This window comes from Leptodactylus fuscus, chromosome 1, assembly GCF_031893055.1.
Source record: "Leptodactylus fuscus isolate aLepFus1 chromosome 1, aLepFus1.hap2, whole genome shotgun sequence".
NCBI lineage: Eukaryota > Metazoa > Chordata > Amphibia > Anura > Leptodactylidae > Leptodactylus > Leptodactylus fuscus.
The window spans coordinates 184,617,617-184,638,984 of NC_134265.1; the positions used below are offsets into that span (position 1 = coordinate 184,617,617).

Consider the following 21,368-nt stretch of genomic DNA (forward strand, 5'->3'; position numbering starts at 1 on the left):
TCAGGTGCAATGTCTCAATTGCAGTGCCCCTAAAGTAGACTAATTGGCTTTTGGCTTCCGGAAAAATTCCCTTTTTTTTTTTCACAATAAAATGTCACTTGAGCCATTTTTTTTTTAAATCTCACTAGGAGATAGAGCATACTTTACTCAGAGTATGGAATTACCACACGTGTATAAAAACTGCTGTTTGAGTACACAGGAGGTGAAGGGCATCATTTGGGTTTTGGAGGTTAGAATAATTTTCAAGTGCCATTTGCAGAGCCCCGAAGGTGCCAGTGCAGTGAAGAGTACCAAGAAGTGACCTCATTTTGCAAACTATAACTACAATTTTTTTTTCAAGGGGTACAGTTATTATTATAACCCCATAAATACTTCCCAAGAAGAAATGCACAGTGAATGGCACTATGTAAAGTCAGATCTCCAGTTATTACACTCCGTTCCATGATTTTGGAAATACCATACACACAGCCCTAATCTTTTGCCTAAAAATAAGACTCAGAAGCCAAAGAACATCATGCACATTTGAGGACCAATTTTCTTATTTATACCACCTTAAAAGGCAATTTTCCAGAGGCTCTAAGGTAAAATAATAAAAAAAACAAAAAAAAAAGCCAAAAAAAAACCACAACATTTTACAAACTACACCCCTCGAGTTATTTATCAAGGTGTATAGTGAGCATTTTGAGCCCAAGAGTGTTTTCTAGAAAATAATGTGTAAATTGAAAACTGAAATTTTTCAAGAAATATGCATTTTGTCGATTAGGCTGTACCCACTTTGCGCCCATGGAAACACTCACTCCTAAAATTGTAAGTGGGTGATCCCAGGTACAAAATTAAAAATAAATTGTATATGTGGTTATAAACTGCTGCTTGGTCACACAGCAGGGCTTAGAAAAGAAAAAGCACTGCACTTTTTGAGTAGATTAAGGGTAAGTTCACACAGAGTTTTTTGGTCAGGGTTTTGAGGCCGTATCCGCCTCAAAACCCTGACCAAAAAAACGGCTCCCATTGAAATCAATGGGAGCCGCTCAGGAGTTTTTCCGAGAGCTGTTTCTTCTGGCTCCTGGAAAAAAGAAGTGAGATGCTCATTCTTCAGGCCGAGACGCCGTGTGAACTTACCCTTAGGCTAAGGGTCCATTCACACAGAGGAAAATGGTGAGGAATTTCAGCGCTGAAAAAAAGCCTCCCATTGACCTCAATGGGTGGCTTTTGAAAACGAAACCCATTGAAGTAAATGGGAGGCTTTTTTTTCAGTGCTGAAATTCCTCACCATTTTCCTCCTTGTGAATGGAACCTTTGGCCCCATGTTGCAGAAACACAGCTTTTTTTGTTGCAGATTTTGCTGCGTTTTTTTTTAGCCAAAGCCAAGAATGGCTATATATGGAAAGGGAAATATCTAGGAACATGTTTGGCATTGCAAGTAATAATTTACATTTATTCTATGGCTTAGTATGGTTATGGCAATACACTCTCTCTTTTTTTCTTTTTTTTTTTTTTAAATGTGCTCACAATTTTACTCAATAAAAAACATTTTTGGGGGAGAAAAAAAATTAATTGCTTCTGAAATCTGTAAGGCATAACATTTTTATTTTTTTCAGGATGAGCTGCACTTTTTATTGGTAATGATATGGGGTATACATAACGTTTTAACAATTCTTTATTCTGCGTTTTGTGAGGCAAAATGTTGAATGAGTGGCGGCTCTAACAAATAGATATTTTTTTAGGTTTTTTTTTTTTTTTTACATAAATATAACATGGGAAAAGGGAATTTTGGAGGGTTTTATTAATTTAATGAAATTTCTTTCGTCCCACTAGGCAATTTGAGACAGTAATCAGAAGATTGCTGGTTTAGTAATATATAGAGATGAGCCAACAGTGAAACGTTCGAAGATCGATTCGAGTAGCCGCTCAATACTTGACTGTTCGATCGAATATCAAACCCCATTATAGTCTATGGGGAAAAAATACTTGTTAAGGGGGAAACCACTATTCGACTCAGGAGTGTCACCAAGTCCACTATGACACCCCAGGAAATGATGCCAACACCCTGGAATGCAACTGGGACAGCAGGGGAAGCATGTCTGGGGGCATCTAACATGCCCAAGTCGCTGTATTATGTTGGGATCCCTGTCAGCTTGCGATATGCGGGAGCCGACTTTTTCCCATAGGAATGCATTGACCAGCGTTGATTGGCTGAATGCCATACAGAGTACAGCATTCGGCCAATCAACGTTGGTTCTGCCGGAGGAGGCGGAGTCTAAGATCGATCCACAGCAGTCTCCATTTTAGTCCGATCTCAGATGTAGCACCATTGAGCGCACGCTGTGCCCTGCTACACCCTCAGATGCAGCAGAGCTGAGTGTGTGCTGAACCCTGCTACATATGAGATGTAGCAGGTTGAGCACACGCCGAGCTCTGCTACACAGTCAGCTCCCGCATATTGCAAGCTGACAGGGATCCCGACAAGATAGAGCCCCAAAGAGCTGTTTGAGTGACATTCCTACCTAAATAAAGGTAATCCCTAGCTAACTCTGCCTGTACATCTATCCCTGTCTCACAGTCACATAGTTCACAGTCTCATATGACCCGGATATTAAATCCACTATTCGTATAAATTGGAGGTCACCTGATTTCGGCCGCCAATTACTTTTTCCGATTTTTTTTTCGATGCTTCCGTTGTCGTAGTTCCTGTCCCACTTCCCCTGCGCAGTTATTGGTGCAAAAAAAGCGCCAGGGAAGGTGGGAGGGGAATCGAATTTTTAGTGAGTTTGCCACGTGGTGTTCGACTGGAATCGAACATCTCAAACAGCCTGATATCCGATCAAACATGTACTAGATCAAACGCTGTTCGCTCATCTCTAGTAATATGCACTGATTTTTTTTTTGTTTTGGTTTGTTTTGTTTTTTTTTAATGGGACAACATGCACTTACTGATACCATTTTGGGATGACTAACATATTGACAAAATTATAGCATCACTAGATGACATCAACTCAGTTATTGAGTAAGCACATGTCAAAGACCTAACAAAATAATTAAAAACACACAAGGTCATTTTTTATTGATATGGGCAAACAAATCAACTGCATTGTATTACATTGGTCTCAAGTGTACAATTTCATTTATTTTTTGTGGCAAATTCTTACACTCTGACTTGTAATGAAACACTTGCCTGTATAAAAAATAGCAAAATTAAAAAATCGTAACATATCTACACATTTAATATAGTGCTGAAGGATACTTCAAACCAAAGCAGCTTCAACTATAGCCTTTGGAAAGGATGTGGGCAGTGTTACTCAGCCTCCAGGCGTGGGATAACGGGAAGAATCAGGTTTCCAAAGGCAGAGTCCTGAGTAATGAAGTATCCAGTTGAGTGCGCATGTGCATGCTGCAGAGAAAACATAGATTATTAGCTTCAATGATTGCCTAGAAATAACTGAGTATTTCTAAGAAAAGTCCGATTACCTACAGAAAACAAAGTAAAATATTAGCCCAATGAGTTTAAGAAAAGCAACATCCAAAAACTGTCAAGATTGTCTCCAGACAAATAGAACAACAATTTTCATATCGAAAATTATTTTAGCAGCGGGAGGAGGCGCCTCATAAAGGCACAAATATAGATTTCTCTCTGAAAAGATAAATTGCAAAGTTTCTTAAAATTGCCTATACTTTTCATTTATGTAAAGTTTGTAGGAACAACAAATTTATATTTAGATTGTACCTGAAGTGCAGCTTTTTGCTGAGCAGCTATATGCTGCTGTTCTGCATGATCACGGAAATCCTTGTTAACGTTTGGCCTTGCAAGGGCTATGCTGTAAGAAAACATAAGAAATACAAATAAGTTTTATTGTTTGAAGAGTAAAAAGTTATCACAGTTTCCAATATACACAATGTATCAATTCCTCATGGTTTTCTAGATCACTGCTTGCTGTTCCTTGGTTTCCTTGTAGTGAATACAAATCAGGGCTCGTTCACATCTGTGCCCGGTCTCTGTTCTGCAGGTTTCAGTTTCCTGCACAAAACAGAGGCAGGATACGGAAACCTGCAGGAGTCTCTCACCCATTCATTTGAATGGGTTTGAAAGCTGTCCGGCCGTGAGCGTTTTATGCTCTCTGCCGCGAAACCGTTTTTTAAAATCTGGACACAGAGTCGGTCATGCAGTACTCTGTGTTCGGTTTAAAAAAAAAACAGTTTCGCGGCTGAGAGCATAAAACGCTCACGGCCGGACCCGGTCTGTGATTTCCGTCTTCTTGCATGCAGAAGACGGAAAGCTTAGAACGGAGACCCGAATGCAGGTGTGAACCTAGCGTCGTATACAGCCCATGGTCATGTAATATACACAAAAGCCCGCATCTCATCACAGCTCAGTAGTCAGAGCTCTGTCCTGTAACAAGCTGTGCACCCATGTGTGCATGGGCTGATTTATTAACTGTATTTAATAAAGTCATACTATCATTCAGATCCAAGCAAGTGTCCAAAAAGATAGTTAGAAAGTACAGATAAATCAATCCAGCTGCCCTGGGGTTGGTGTGAATCCATCCATGTACACTTCTCAAAAGAGTGAGATTACAAAATTGTTAAGTAGGAAACCAAAAAAATAAAAATAAATCACTTAAGAGGAATAAAGAACAAAGACCACAACACAAAAGGGAAAAGGAAATGAACATGTCATTAAGAGTTGGGCAGAGATTTATAAATCATGGGTGATCCAGAAAGTATTCCATGGGGTCCAAATGGCCCTAAATTGGTCCATGGACTGATTTTTAGCCACTGGAAGTAAACAAAGAATGACAGTAAGCAGAGATCTAGAATGGAAGCAAATGATGCAGAAAGGATATTGAAAAAATTTTACAACTTTTCATTATACAAACAATCCTTTTAAATGACTTTGAACCTGAAAAATCTAAGCCGCAAACAATACATACTGGATCCATCTGAAATCTATACCTATGCTCAGCTTTGTCTAACCTTCCTCACAATGTAGATCTTTTCATGTCCTGTGCTCTTGTATAGGTTTACCATCATGAAGGAATCTACATTGCCCAGAGCATCACATTGCTTCCACTGGCTAGACTTCTCCATAAACGGTGCCACCAAGTAAGAGATGGCCACCCACAAGGACATGTGATTCATCAGGTCAGATCACCTTCTAACTTTCACACATTCGTTTAGGCACTTTCAGTGATGTATAGTGTCAAAATAACGGGATCAGCCACACTAATAAAGCAGTCTGATCCGCAGGGAGTAGGTTATAGAGCAGAAGATCCTGAGCAAACTAATATACAGTTTTGTTGGGGTTAAAACTAGTATAACTTGTTATTCACTTTAAACTAGTACCCATTACATACTATTCCTCTATCTTTCTTCATATAGTCAGCATAAAGAACTGTCTCTATATTTACAAACAACAACATAGCCGTCATTTTAACTATGTAGATTTTTTTTTTTACCTTGCCCCTGGATTGTTTGTTGAAGACTGATTTTGCAAAAGCAGTTTCCTCTTCTCCTTGTCTAGTTCTGCCAAAATAGCAACTCTGTTCTTGCTCGCAAAGCCTATTGAGCCAAAAATAAATAAATAAATAAATAAATAATGGATGTGGAATAAGACTTTATAGAAACCTTGCTTTTACCACATAAAAACTAACCAAATTTAATGCATTATTTCATAAAGAACCAATTTAATACTTGCAGTTTTTTAAGTGTAACTGCCATTTTACTTTTGTTTTTGCTATTGTGTAGAGCAGAGGTTCTCAAACTTATTTTGTCTACCGCCCACTTCGAGAATTAATTATTTTGTAGCGCCCCCCAAAATTTTTTTACTTTACTACATCTTAAGAATCACAATCACAGTCATTATGTTAATAATTAAATTATGTGTGGCATGTGAAAATAAGACTTTCTGATGAGGGTAATGTAAAGAATCGAGTATTAAAAACTTGCTAATGACACCACTCACAGTATTCACCACCGCACGTACAGCACTTTACCTAGTCGCTAAATTCACTTGTTTTCGTAATATCGTCGAATGACATGACTGGCTGTGACATGATGGCGCGTGCGCTTTTATATGAGGCAGCGGGCGGGCCTAGTACTTTCAAAAATGGACTAAAAACTTCTCGCTTCGCATTGGAGCTTACCGCCATCTATGGTACAGTTTGACAACTTTTGGACAGGAAATAGTTACTGTCTAGTCCCCTAGATGGCGTTACACGAGGAAACGCGCGTTAAGCGTAAAGGAGCGGTAAAGTTTGTGTTAAAAGCAAAAAAACTATTTTAAAGGGGTAGTCTCATGAAGCTTGATCTGCCTTCTAAGCTGCCTAAAAATCTTCTTCCTGTTTGCTCGCGTCAATTAGCCCCGCCCCCAAATTAGCGTGTAGCTCCGCCCACCACATAGCGTGACCCTATGGGATGACTGAAGGGCCTGTGAGGTCATTGATGTCATCAAAAGGTCCTGTAGACTTGGATTTACCTTGTACGGAGTTTCCTAAAGGACCTGGCTCCTCTGCCCACTAGCAGCCTGCTCTATATAATAAAGCTTTATCCCAGTGAACAGAGAGACCAGGTCCTTTAGCCCAGTAGGATTTAGACTGCTTTATATAAGCAAGCAGCACTTATTCCACCCCCCCCCTCCCCCTATCTCACAGCAGGGAGCTAGGTGATGTGTATGTGTGGTGCAGACACAGGCTGGCTCCGTACACTCAGCCCCCCCCCTCTCCCCCCACACAGCAGGGAGCTACGTCATGTGGCTCCCTCAGCAATGAGCAGGGGGCCAGGTGCTAGTGTCCAGAATGAAGTGAATAAAGTAAGATAGTGGACAAACAAAGCAGTTTTGCTGAAGCAATGTATTTAGGAAAAGTCTTAAATCCACATTAACAAGCAGTATAGATAGAATCATTGTTATGATACCACCCCTTTAAATTAGCCATCGCCCCCCTAAACCGCTTCAACGCCCCCCAATCTTCTCTGTGCCCTTTACTGCCCCCCTATAGGCCTCCAGCGCCCACAAGGGGGCGTTATTGCCCACTTTGAGAAAGACTGGTGTAGAGGGAGGTTTGCAGAACATGTGTGTCAGGGCTCTGTTCATACTAGCATTCGTTGCCTGTTCAGGGTTTGAGTCCCCAAACCCGCTTAAAAAAATGCAAGCAGGACTTAAGGACTTGGTAAGGAATGCCCCCTCTCACAGTACAGCGCTATGGACTCTACTGTGAGGAGGGGTGTTTCTGACTGACTGTCAGAAACTCTCTTCTGACAGTGAAGAGCTAAGATAGCGGCACTGATAGCTCTTCACCGGGGGCACAGAATGGGAAAGCTGAATTCAGTGCACTATCAGCTTTCTAGCAGTGTATTACACCGCATGCACCCCAGGACATGAAAGGTCCTCTTTAAGTAACAGTAGATATAAATCCATGAGATACATTCATCCCTCTTCTGAATGAGTCAAAGTTTATACTGACAGACCCTCCTATATTGCTGAAGTATTTGCAGTTTCCTTTCAATACCAAAATTTTCAAGTCATTCATGTTGTGATCAGAATTACAGAAATATTTTGGCATAGGGAAGTCAGTCATTTTCTCTTATAATATGACAATGTCAGTTCATCCTCATTCTATTTGAGTTACAGGATGAAGGTACCTGGGATTGTGCAGTCCCGATTCGAGTTTGGGAGCTTAAAGGGATTCTACCATTAAAACCCTTTTTTTTGTGTGGATAAGACGTCGGAATAGCCTTTAGAAAGGCTATTTGTCTCTTACCTTTAGATGTGATCTCCGCCGCGCCGTTCCTTAGAAATACCGGTTTTTACCAGTATGCAAATTAGTTCTCTCGCAGCGATGGGGGCGGGACCAGTGCTGGAAATGCGATGGGGGCGTCCCCACTGCTGCTCGAGAACACGATCCTGCGACACCTCTATCTTCGCTGGATCCTCCCCTTCTCTGTCGTCTTTCTTCGGCGTCACCTCCGACGCCTGCGCAGTTGGCTCTGCCAGTGAGACACTAGTAGAGCCGACTGTGCTTGCCGGCCGGCGACCATAGTTCCGAGGCTGCAATTGCTCTACTAGTGTCTCACTGGCAGAGCCAACTGCGCAGGCGTCGGAGGTGACGCCGAAGAAAGATGACAGAGAAGGGGAGGAACCAGCTGAAGATAGAGGCGTCACTGGAGCCTGTTCTCGAGCAGCAGTGGGGGACGCCCCCATCGCATTTCCAGCGCTGGGGCCCACCCCCATTGCTGCAAGAGAACTAATTTGCATACCGGTAAAAACCGGTATTTCTAAGGAATGGCACGGCGGAGATCACATCTAAAGGTAAGAGATGAATAGCCTTTCTAACATTTCAGGGAGGTCCTGGATTAGAAGGCTGCCTATAGAACTAAGGGGGGGGGGGGGGGGAGTCTGGAAATATTGATTGTAAAGGGTCATCTTTTTGTAATAGTCAATATAAGTTTCTGTGTAACTCCCCTCAGAAGCTCAAGGTGAGGATTAAAGTGGGACTCCTGTTTTCTACTGTAATAACTCACACCTTGGTGTCCTGGTGGCTCCGGCAATTTGGTTTTCAACTGTTCTTGCATGGTAGCTCTCCTTCAATAATGTCTTTTTAAGACCACTAAGAAGTGTGTCCATATCTACAGAGTTAGAACATATGCTGTTGTAGCTGATTGCTTGGCTGTAGGCAATGGAGTTTTTTTTATGCGTTTCAGACGCAAACTATCCCATCTAATGTATGTAAGGCAGTCAGTTGGCTTCCATTACAGTGATGTCTCAATTTTTATAACTGTGTCCAGTAAGGGTCCATTCACACAGAGGAAAATGGTGAGGAATTTGTTGAGGAATTTCAGCGCTAAAAAAAAAAAAAAAAAGCCTCCCATTGACTTCAGTGGGGTGCTTTTTTCTGCTAGCAGATGTACTGTAAATCTATGCTATCACCAAAGGAAAAGTAATTGTTGGCGAGATGACTGTAGCAAGTTTCACCACAGGTTCCACATTCATGCATGCTTTTCCATGAAGACGTGACAAAGCTTGGTATGGGATTCTGGAATACAAAGATTCCACATGCATTGTAGACAGGATGGTTCCCCCTGGCAGGGTATCTGATGTCGATACAGGGTGGGCTACAAGTATGGATACACCCAGATAAAGTGGAAGTTATTGCTGATATCACCTTTCCGTTTGTGGCATATTAGTACATAGGACAGGGGAAACAACTGAGGCTGGGTGACACCCATGGCACCCATCTGCAAAGCTGTCATTTTGGATTCAACTTTACTTTTTTCATTGGGAAGGGGGTAATTCGACACATCAAACACATGGAGAACTGCACAAGAAAAACAATTGTGTGCTCATTTTAAACATAGGTTTATTCATTATCGTCGTGTCTTGGAACTTCAGAGTACACCATATCCTTCAAATGGCCCCAGTGATAGAAGTCCAAGGGAGTGAGATATAGGTATGGGTGTATCCATATCTAGGTGTATCCATACTTATGACGCACCCTGTACTATAAATTTTTATCTTTTATATACTGGCTGATATGGTAAAAAGATATATATATTTTTTTCCTCAGACAGCCTGTGTAAGTGTGCATTGCCTATTAGTGAAATTAGGTCCAAGTATATATCTCAAACGTGATGTGAACATACAAGATTGTGGTGATAAATACATAATGGCTACTTTACATGCTATCCAACACCTGATGTATCTTACTATATGCAAGTATCTACCCTTTCTATAATGACTAAACTGTATCCCTTCGCATCTTAGACTCTACTATGTAAAAGGCCAAATGCTTATTTTTAGAAAAGCAAACCTGAAGTAAAGACATTAAATGTCAATTACTTTGACTATTAGTCCTCTGCTTACCTGGAATATACATAGCCAAAGCAGCGGAGTTGGTGTACTAATGGAAACTATATGCAAGGGTTGTGCACTATAAACAGTGTATTTACAGCTGAGTGCTGCACAACATGAAGTAAATGGACAGAGAAATATTTTAATGACACTAGACTGACATGGTGCTTACATCATGTGACTCATATTATTGACCTTTTATTTGGTTGCTTTTACTACATTCTTGTGGAAAATGAGTCTTTTATAAGGTATAGAGCAGGCATGTCAAACTCAGGGTACCCCGAGGGCCACATGAGTAACTAGAGGTTGTTGCGAGGGCCGCACACAGCAGCTAATGTCACACACGTATTTTAACAGCAGTCATGAAAACAAGATATGAAGTAGTAATATTTTACAGCAACATATGTTTAACAAAAATACAGCAATTAAAAACTAAACATTTATTTGCTATCATTTTTTTCAATCTTTTTTAGATTATAAGTGGTGATCAGTCAGCCTTGTTCTCTGAGAAGATTTTGTTAGTTTCATAAAAGAAAATTATCTGTTTACATATACACCCTTCATCTGCCCCCAGATTCATGTCCCTCCCATCTCTGCCCCCCAGATTCATATCCCCCATCTCTGCCCCCCAGATTCATATCCCCCCATCTCTGCCCCCCAGATTCATATCCCCCATCTCTGCCCCCCAGATTCATATCCCCCCCATCTCTGCCCCCCAGATTCATATCCCCCCCATCTCTGCCCCCCAGATTCATGTCCCCCCTCCATCTCTGCCCCAGATTCATGTCCCCCCCATCTCTGCCCCCAGATTCATGTCCCTCCCATCTCTGCCCCCCAGATTCATGTCCCTCCCATCTCTGCCCCCCAGATTCATATCCCCCCCCATCTCTGCCCCCCAGATTCATATCCGCCCATCTCTGCCCCCCAGATTCATATCCCCCCCATCTCTGCCCCCCAGATTCATATCCCCCCCATCTCTGCCCCCCAGATTCATATCCCCCCCATCTCTGCCCCCCAGATTCATATCCCCCCCATCTCTGCCCCCCAGATTCATGTCCCCCCCATCTCTGCCCCCAGATTCATGTCCCTCCCATCTCTTCCCCCCAGATTCATATCCCCCATCTCTGCCCCCCAGATTCATATCCCCCCATCTCTGCCCCCAGATTCATGTCCCTCCCATCTCTTCCCCCCAGATTCATATCCCCCATCTCTGCCCCCCAGATTCATATCCCCCCATCTCTGCCCCCAATGTCATGTCCTCCATCTCTGCCCCCAGATTCATGTCCTCCATCTCTGCCCCCAGATTCATGTCCCTCCATCTCTGCCCCCCATCTCTGCCCCCAATGTCATGTCCTCCATCTCTGCCCCCAGATTCATGTCCCTCCATCTCTGCCCCCAGATTCATGTCCCCTCCATCTCTGCCCCCAGATTCATGTCCCCTCCATCTCTGCCCCCAGATTCATGTCCCCTCCATCTCTGCCCCCAGATTCATGTCCCCTCCATCTCTGCCCCCAGATTCATGTCCCCTCCATCTCTGCCCCCAGATTCATGTCCCCTCCATCTCTGCCCCCAGATTCATATCCCCTCCATCTCTGCCCCCAGATTCATATCCCCCCATCTCTGCCCCCCAGATTCATATCCCCCCATCTCTGCCCCCCAGATTCATATCCCCCCATCTCTGCCCCCCAGATTCATATCCCCCCATCTCTGCCCCCCAGATTCATATCCCCCCATCTCTGCCCCCCAGATTCATGTCCCCCCCCATCTCTGCCCCCCAGATTCATGTCCCCCCCCCATCTCTGCCCCCCAGATTCATGTCCCCCCCATCTCTGCCCCCAGATTCATGCCCCCCCATCTCTGCCCCAGATTCATGTCCTCCCATCTCTGCCCCAGATTCATGTCCCCCATCTCTGCCCCCAGATTCATGTCCCCTCCATCTCTGCCCCCAGATTCATGTCCCCTCCATCTCTGCCCCCAGATTCATGTCCCCTCCATCTCTGCCCCCAGATTCATGTCCCCTCCATCTCTGCCCCCAGATTCATGTCCCCTCCATCTCTGCCCCCAGTGTCATGTCCCCCATCTCTGCCCCCAGATTCATGTCCCCTCCATCTCTGCCCCCAGATTCATGTCCCCTCCATCTCTGCCCCCAGTGTCATGTCCTCCCATCTCTGCCCCAGATTCATGTCCTCCCATCTCTGCCCCCAGATTCATGTCCCCTCCATCTCTGCCCCCAGTGTCATGTCCTCCCATCTCTGCCCCAGATTCATGTCCTCCCATCTCTGCCCCCAGATTCATGTCCCCTCCATCTCTGCCCCCAGATTCATGTCCCCTCCATCTCTGCCCCCAGATTCATGTCCCCTCCATCTCTGCCCCCAGATTCATGTCCGCTCCATCTCTGCCCCCTTATTCATGCCCCCTATCTCTGCCCCTAGATTCATGTCCCCCATCTCTGCCCCCAGATTCATGTCCCCCATCTCTGCCCCCAGATTCATGTCCCCCATCTCTGCCCCCAGATTCATGCCCCCCATCTCTGCCCCCAATGTCATGTCCTCCATCTCTGCCCAGAGATTCATGTCCCTCCATCTCTGCCCCCAGATTCATGCCCCCCATCTCTGCCCCCAATGTCATGTCCTCCATCTCTGCCCCCAGATTCATGTCCCTCCATCTCTGCCCCCAGATTCATGCCCCCCATCTCTGCCCCCAGTGTCATGTCCCCCATCTCTGCCCCCAGTGTCATGCCGTCCTCTCCATCCCTGCCCCGTGTCATGCTGTCCTCTCCATCTCTGCCCCCACTGTCATGCCGTCCCCTCCTTCATCTGCCCTCAGTTTCACGTTCCACATGTGCACACACATTAAACTTACTTTCTCCGACGACTCCGAGTCCTCGCTCCCCCGCCGCACTCTCTCTCTCGAGCTAGTTCACACGTGAACTGCCCGCGCGGGTTTTGACACCGAGAGAGACGTGGCAAGCCGTGTCTCTCTCTGGTTAAAACCCGCCTGTCGCGACCATCGCGGTGGCGGCTTTCCCCTCCGCTGTCGGCTCAAATGAATGAGCCGACATAGGAGGGTGCTGCCGGGGGCTTCCGCCTGAAGATTTAGACGCGATGTGACGTCATCACGTCACATCACGTCTACACAGCAGCGTGTAGCAGCGAGTAGCCGTGAGAGTATTGCACCTCTGCGGCCCGCACAAAAGTCTCAAACTTTGTCTCTTAGAGACAAAGTTTGAGACTTTTGTGCGGGCCGCAGATATGCCTGTAAAGGGCCGCATGTTTGACATGCCTGGTATAGAGCATACAAACTTACAGGTCACAAAAGACAGCAGTTCAATTCAGCCGTACAAAAGATCAATCTGATAGAAGTAGAAGCCAAGGTGGGCATTTTCTAAAATAAACAAGTCAATGTGCTGGTGCAAAAGTGGCACATTTATGGCAAACAGTAGTTTGCTCCAAAACTTTGCCATTTTCTCCATTTTCCAACCTGTATGTCAATTTTTCGAAAAGTGGGCAGAGCAGGATGGAGATTTAGGAAGGCCTGTGACCGCAATCACATTGGGAAAATTGCGCACAACCTGAAAAGTGTGACACGTAAAAATAATCAGCCCCCGGTACTCTGATACTCCTAAATAAAATCGAGAGTGCACAATTGCCTTCAGGAGTCAATTAATTAGTTAATAGAGTCCGTCTGCGCGTAATTTAGTCTCAGTATAAATATACCTGTTCTGTGAAGGCCTCAGTGGTTTGTTACAGAACACTAGTGAACAAACAGCACCACTAAGACCAAGAAATTCACCAGACAGGTCAGAGATAAAGTTGTGGACACGTTTAAAGCAGGGTTAGGTTATAAAAAACATATCCCAAGCTTTGAGCATCCCAAGGAGCCCTGTTCAATCCATCATCCAAAAATGGAAAAAGTATGGCCATGGCATGGCCATTCACCTAAACTAACAGATTGAGCAAGGAGAGCACTGGTCAGAGAAGCAGCCAAGAGGCCTGTGGTGACTCTGGAGGAGCTGTAGAGATCCACAACTCAGGTGGGAGAAGCTGTTCACAGGGCAACTATAAGTGGTGCACTCCACAAATCTAGCATAAAAAAAAACATTGATGGAAGAAAGACCTAAGAAGTGCCATTTGCAGTTTGCCACAAATCATATAGGGCACACAGCAAACATGTGGAAGAAAGTGCTCTGATCAGATGAGACCAAAGCTGAACTTTTTGGCCTAAATGCAAAGCGCTGTGTGTGGTGTAAAAGTAACACTACCCATCACCCTGAGCACATCATCCCCCCCACTGTGAAACATGGTGGTGGTGGTGGCAGCATCATATTGTGGGGATACTTTTCTTCAACAGGGACAGGGAAGCTGGTCAGAGTTGATGGGACAATGGAAGGAGCTAAATAGAGGGCAATTCTAAAAGAAAACCTGTCGGAGGCTGCAAAAGACATGAGACTAGGAAGGAGATTCACCTTCCAGCAAGACAATGATCCTAAACATACAGTCACAGCTACAGTGGAATGGTATAGATCAGGGGTGCCCAATACGTCGATCGCGATCTACCGGTCGATCGTGAAGGATGTATGGGTCGATCGCGGGATGCAGCCAGGGATCCCCGGTGTCTGCTTGTTCACAGCGCAGGCTGAGAATCATCTCTGGACACTGGCAGGCCGGGGCCTTGCACTTGTTCGCAGTAAGGGCTGCGGTGGCCCCGCCTGCAAGTGTCCGGAGATGACTCTCAGCCTGCGCTGTGAACAAGCAGCACCCCGGCTCCCTTTATCCCTAAGAGCGGGGAGCTCGTCATCCCCCGGAGCTGCTGCTGCTGCCCGGCCTGCAAGTGTCCAGAGTGCTTGTTCACAGCGCAGGCTGAGAATTATTTCTGCACACTGGCAGGCCGGGGCCTTACACTCGTTCGCAGTCAGGGCTGCGGCGACTCCGCCTGCAAGTGTCCAGAGATGACTCTCAGCCTGCACTGTGAACAAGCACTCTGGACACTTGCAGGCCGGGCAGCAGCAGCAGCTCCGGGGGATGACGAGCTCCCCACTCTTAGGGATAAAGGGAGCCGGGGTGCTGCTTGTTCACAGCGCAGGCTGAGAGTCATCTCCGGACACTTGCAGGCGGGGCCACCGCAGCCCTGACTGCGAACAAGTGCAAGGCCCCGGCCTGCCAGTGTCCAGAGATGATTCTCAGCCTGCGCTGTGAACAAGCAGACACCGGAGAGCTGTCTCTTGTTCTCACGCTCCGCCCACAGGCCCCGCCCACAAGAAGTGGGTTGTAGATCTTATCCCTTGGTCAGTTTATAAAGTAGCTCACATGCTGAAAAAGTGTGAGCACCCTTGGTATAGAGCAACCCCTGGCAAATATGTACAACCCCTGGCAAATATTATGGAATCACCAGTCCCTGAGTATGTTCCTTCAGTTGTTTAATTGTGTAGAAAAAAAAAAAGCAGATCACAGACATGATAAAAACTAAAAGGCATTTCATATGGCAACTTTCTGGCTTTAAGAAACACTAAAAGAAATCAAAAAAAATAATTGTGGTAGCCAGTAACAGTTAGATTAAGAGAACAAGCACAGAGAATAAATTACGGAATCAGTCAATTCTGAGGAAAAAATTATGGAATCATGAAAAACTAAAACAAAATAACACTCCAACACATCACTAGTAGAGATGAGCGAGTAGTATTCGATCGAGTAGGTATTGATAGAATACTACGGTATTCGAAATACTCGTACTCGATCGAATACTACTCGCTATTCGCAGTAAACATTCGATTCAGAACCAGCGTTGATTGGCCAAATGCTATACTGTGTATAGCATTCGGCCAATCAACGCTGGTTCTGCAGCAGGCTCTTCTTTGCTAGTCAGGAGAGCTGGCAGCTTGGGGTTATGCGGGAGCTGACATTTTCTCATAGGAATGCATTGACCAGCGTTGATTGGCCAGTGTACAACATTCGGCCAATCATCGCTGGTTCTGCCGGAGGCTCATCTGTGAGGAGGCGGAGTCTAAGATCGGACCACAGCAGTCTTCATTGTGGTCCGATCTTAGACTCCTGCTGGAGTCTCATCTGTGATGAGACGGAGTCTAAGATCAGACCACAATGAAGACTGCTGTGGTCCGATCTTAGACTCTGCCTCCTCACAGACGAGACTCCAGCAGAACCAGCGTTGATTGGCTGAATTCTGTACACTGTATAGGATTCAGCCAATCAACGCTGGTTCTGCAGGAGGGAAGCTGAAGTACTATCCTGCGGGTCTATCATTCTCCCCGTGCCGTGTCCTACTCCTTCCACTTTGCTTTTAGGGCCGATTCACATTAGCGCTTGCCTCCCGTCCAGAAGGAGTCCGCAGGAGGACCTCCCGAACGGAATATCAGCGCAACTGCAAGCGCTGTGCATTTAAAGTGCACGGACCCCCATAGACTATAATGGGGTCCGTGTGCTTGCCGCGCATTCGTGCGGGCAGTAAGCTGCAAGCACACAGACCCCGTTATAGTCTATGGGGTCCGTGCGCTTTAACTGCACAGCGCTCCTCCTAAACACTCTTCTCCTGCTATTCGTGGACTTGGTGACTCTCCTTTAGTCAAATAGTGGTTTCCCCTGAAATGAGAATTTTTTCCCATAGACTATAATGGGATTCGACATTCGATCAAGTAGTCGAATATTGAGGCTCTACTCATCGAATATTTCACTACTTGCTCATCTCTAATCACTGGTACTAGCACTATAGTACTAGTACTATACTGAAACTCTTCCCACACACCAATACATCAAGCGCTTTTTTTTTTTTTAAATCTCACAGGTTCTCTTAAAGGGGTTTTCCAGGATATGGGGAATGGGTCCTCCCCGTCTTCCAGCAGTACGCAGAATGGCTTAGGCTGAATTCACACAGAGTTTTTTGTTCAGGAATTTGGTCAGGAATCCGCCTCAAAATCAGCCTCCATAAAAAGCCTCCCAATAGAGTTTGGGAGGCTTTTTTTAGAGGCTGATTTTGAGGCAGATTCCTGACCAAATAGCTCCGTGTGAACTCACCCTTAGCCAGGGAGATGGGGGAGGGGCTAGTAATGGGCGGGATCGCTAGTCAGTGAGGGTAGGGGGGGTTAGATTAGTGAGTTAGGCAGAGTGGGATCTGTTAGGTTAGTGACATGGAGAGAGAGGAGGGGGGCTGAATGAGAGGGAGTTAGTGCAGCAGCTTACACAGGAAGCTGCACAGCAGGAACGTAACAGCATGTAAACAGACACAGAGGATGTAGCAGCAAGCAGAGACACCCACAAATCACTCCAAGCCCTGCTAAAGGTATATGGGTGTATTTATTAACCCATCACGAGAACTAACAGACCTTTATTAAAAAAAAATAAAAATAAATTTATAACTAAAATTCTGAGCAAAGCAGAGTCTGAAACATGTAACAACTCCTAAGAAATTTATTTCGTCATAGACAATATGTGGCTGTAGGTTGGGATGCTCCATTTTTCCTTTGTTCTAACTTTTATAAAGGCCCTTATTGTTTGCCTAAGGGTCATTCCATATCAAGTGATCCAAATATGAAATTTTTTTTACGTGACGTCTTTAGATTTTTTTTCATTTTTGTTTTTATGAAGTACAACTTGAGTTAATTACAAATTAAAAGTTTTGAATTTTTTTCTTTATCCGTTAATTTTTTACAGACTTCTAAATTTTGAAAAAGTGCAAATTTTGGCCTGGTATGGCTTTACATTTTTTTATCATAACTCGGGCTAGAATTAAGATAAAAAGTTGGAAGAGGCATCATTTTTCTCAGAATGATACCAGCTTTCATTTGCTATGTCACAAGATGATGTTTCTTTATATTTTGTTTTGGAGAAATCAAATTCAAAATTTCGATGTGCAATTGTGAAAAAAAGTACGTTTTAAAATTGTGAAAAAATGCATGTGTGTTACTTGTGTTCATGGTTATACTTGTACAGGGTTTCAACTTGGACAATTGTGAAAATGCCCAAGTGAAAATACAGATGTCACTATCACACCTATTACCATTACAGAGAGACATTTCCCCTACTTTTTGCTTATATTTTCTTGGATATTAAAATAAAGAAAAAACACGGATAAATAAAAACATTAAAATATTACCGAAAAAAAAGAGGCAAAAGAGAAAATTGCCCAGTCTTTAAATGATTGAGCCTTGTACATTGGCGTCACATACCCCAACTCCTTCAAGCTGCCACCATAGTGCTGTAGGTGCTGTGACATGCTTACATATCATAGCTTCATTATATTTCGCAGTCATGTGGATACCAAGAAAATGACATTTTCTTCATTATGCAAATTAGGTAGTTGGAGCTCATAGTGCTTTTCCAGAGATCCCCAGGACACAGCTTTCTCTGTTGAAAACATGCCCCTGTACAGCTTTGTTCAACCCCTTGATAGTCCTGCTGCTGTGATGTCATCTGTTCTGTGAAGTCTCGCACATGCGCAGTATGCGCTTGTAGTATTAGGAGTATACTAGCATACAGTTTATATGCGGCTACACATGTGAGACTTTCTGGTGCATACTACACATGCACGAGGCTTCACAGACCAGATGATGACATCACAGCAGCAGGACTATTGTTTTCCACTGGCCAAAAGCTTGAACAAAGCTGTGCATGGGCGTGTTTTCATGAGAGAAAGCTGTACTCGGGGATCTCAGGGAACACCCCTATGCTTCGAGCACCTAATTTGTGTAATGAAAAAAACGTCTATTTTTCAGCATCCACAGGACTGTAAAACATAATGAAGGTATCATACGTATGAATGGCACAGCGCCTACAGCACTATGGTAGCAACCTGAAGGGGCAGAGGAAGGTGATAGACTCCTTTTAATGGTAATATCTGTCTTTGTGTACTGACTTTTGCTAGTTCACACGGAGTTCCACGTGTACACATTCCGTCGCGGCATTCCGCAATGGATTAGGCCCAAATGAATGGGCTGGAGCCTCGCGCCGCGGCAAGATAGGGCAGCTCGCTTCTATTTTTCCACTACTGGCTAGCGGAAAAAATAAGCGAGCGCCTCCCATTAAAGCCAATGGGAGCAGCGGATTTTGAGGCGGATTATGTGTGAAAATCCACTGCCAACTTGTCCCGTGTGAACTAGCCTTACTATACAATTTAGGGCTAGGTCACATGGGCAAGTTGGCAGCGAATTTTGAGGCGGAATCCACCTCAAAATCCGCTGCTCCCATTGACTTCAATGGGAGCCGCTCGCTTCTTTTTTGTATATGTGACTGTTGTTGGTACAATATTTTAGCATTTGGGGGGACCCATATTCAATTTTGCCCAGGACCACACCTTGTTTAATATCTCAGAAAACCGCTTTAAGGCTATGTTCACAATATCATCACAATTTCTGCTTAAAACAAAACCAAAATACAAGATTTATGTCATCCTTAGGCTTATAGAGAAAACAGTGTAAATTGATCAAGTTATTCAAATGTATCTGGATTAAAAACTGTAAGAAAAGAATAAGTACTAAGAAATCATAATGCAACATTTCTCTGCAGCCACCTAGTGCCTATATATATATATATATATATACACACACACACACACACATATATATATATATATATATATATATATCCATCCATATATATGTATAAAAGTATCCATACCTCACAAAATAACCTTCACCCCCACCTTACTAACATCGGTTACGATTAGGGGAAATATAGTATGGTGCAACAAATGAATCTCTCCTTTGGATAATAGAAGGGGTCCCCTTTAAGGCCAAGCACCCCCGTCATTTCAAGGGTTAACTTGATTAGCTATGTTACCAAATATGGGACCATAAGTGACAACTAGTTATATAAACACAAAACCCTGGGTAAGGACTATGCAAAGATGCCACCTCAGGCGTGCCTTCTACTTACTCCATAACATAGAAGAATAAGAAGGCCATATGAACACATATTATCGACGTGTTTTTACCTGCAGCCGGTGGCGGCGCCGCCATCTTGCTCAGCTGCGATGAGAGCGAGCGGATGTGCATGTTGTTACTAGGCAACGGGACGAAGCTTCGGCGGCCGCCATGTTTCATTCCTTCCATTTTCTAACACAGTTGTGGCATGAACAACAACACGTCCTTTTAAAACATTCCGTCGTGAAAGAACTCTGATAGTTCGACATTGTAATACGCTTTACTTCTGTTGTATCTCACGTGAGGGGCATTCCCCTAAACAAAGATGTCGGCGGCTCAGGTTTCCATGCGTTACGTCATCTCCTACCATAGAGTTGTTTAGTGTGTAGACCAAGCGTTACCATCACTTGTCTATACAGCGACCTCAGTGGTGTAATATATGTATGAACTTTATGAATACAGAATTCAAGGTGGCAAAATGGAACCAAATATAGTATGTACAAACAAACTGAAAAGTGAGCTCCAAAATGGATATTAGCCCCTGTATAAAAGGAGAAGCAGGATACAGCCATTACTGGCTCTCACAGGCACAGCATTTATAGGAGCTGAATAATCCAACTGATGTATGTGGCCTGAACCCTACTGATAATAACATACAAGAGTTGGGAGGTTGGATTTCGGGCCAAGGGTCTATTCACACTAGGTTCACAACTCCGTTGGGATTTCCGTTCTTCAGGTCCATTTAGGGACCCAAAAAATGGAAACCCAATCCACTTAAAAAGCTGTTACCTGTGGAAACAGCAGACCCCATAGACTATAATAGGGTCCACCGGGTTTCTATCCGAAAAATGCTGAGAAAAAAGTGCTGCTTTCAGGAGTTTTTTCTCTGCATTTTCAAGTTAAATGGGGAACGGAATCCTTTGCCAAAAAAAAATAAATTCTTAGTGTGACCATATTCTGACACCCATAACCGTTTTATATTTCCATGTACAGGGATGCAAATGGGACAGATGTACTTTTTAGTTATGCCATTTTGGGAAATGTCTATTGCTTTGAAAGCTTTTATTGAAATTTTTAATAAATGGCAAAAAAAAGTAGTTCAACTGTATGGGAAAATATTTATTTTTTATAAGTTTGAGACCAGGTGTTTTTGGACACAGGGATGCCTAATATATTTCACTTTATTTAGGTACTTTTATATGTGTTCTAGGCAGAGGTAGTTATTAGAATTTTTAATTATTTTCATTTCTTTATTTTTATTGCATTTAAAGGGGTATTCCCACCTCACATACTCATCAGTGTTTACTGCTGTAAAATCTTCTTTCTTCCTGGTTTCTTGCATCATTTGGTGGGTGGGGTTTCACATGCAACCTGCCGTTTAGCTCCGCCCCCAAATTTACATGTAGCTCCGCCCACCCATATTGGACTATGAAGTACAGGCAGCAGCAACTCCATTCTGTGTTACATACAGACACTGCCTGTCTCTGCCATAATGAACACAACTGAATTAGCTAGCCTGATAACTGGGAGAACAGAAGAAATGAAAGCAGCTCCTCTCCCCTATCTGCTAACAGGAAGCTAGGTCACGTGGTGTAGACACAGGAATAGCTAGATACACAGGCTCGCTCCCTGCACTTAGCCCTCCTCCCTCCCCCCTGAGAG

General features: G+C 44.2%; 1 protein-coding gene across 1 annotated transcript; it reads right to left on the reverse strand.

The window, feature by feature from the left end:
* Positions 1 to 3,035: 3,035 nt before the first annotated feature.
* INIP (INTS3 and NABP interacting protein) lies at positions 3,036 to 20,025 on the reverse strand. The gene is made up of 4 exons (XM_075263967.1): positions 19,778 to 20,025; positions 5,451 to 5,553; positions 3,722 to 3,812; positions 3,036 to 3,388 (listed from the first exon to the last, which is right to left on the reverse strand). The coding sequence occupies exons 1-4, from the start codon at positions 19,893 to 19,895 to the stop codon at positions 3,293 to 3,295; spliced, it is 408 nt and encodes a 135-aa protein (XP_075120068.1). The 5' UTR covers positions 19,896 to 20,025; the 3' UTR covers positions 3,036 to 3,292.
* Positions 20,026 to 21,368: the final 1,343 nt, after the last annotated feature.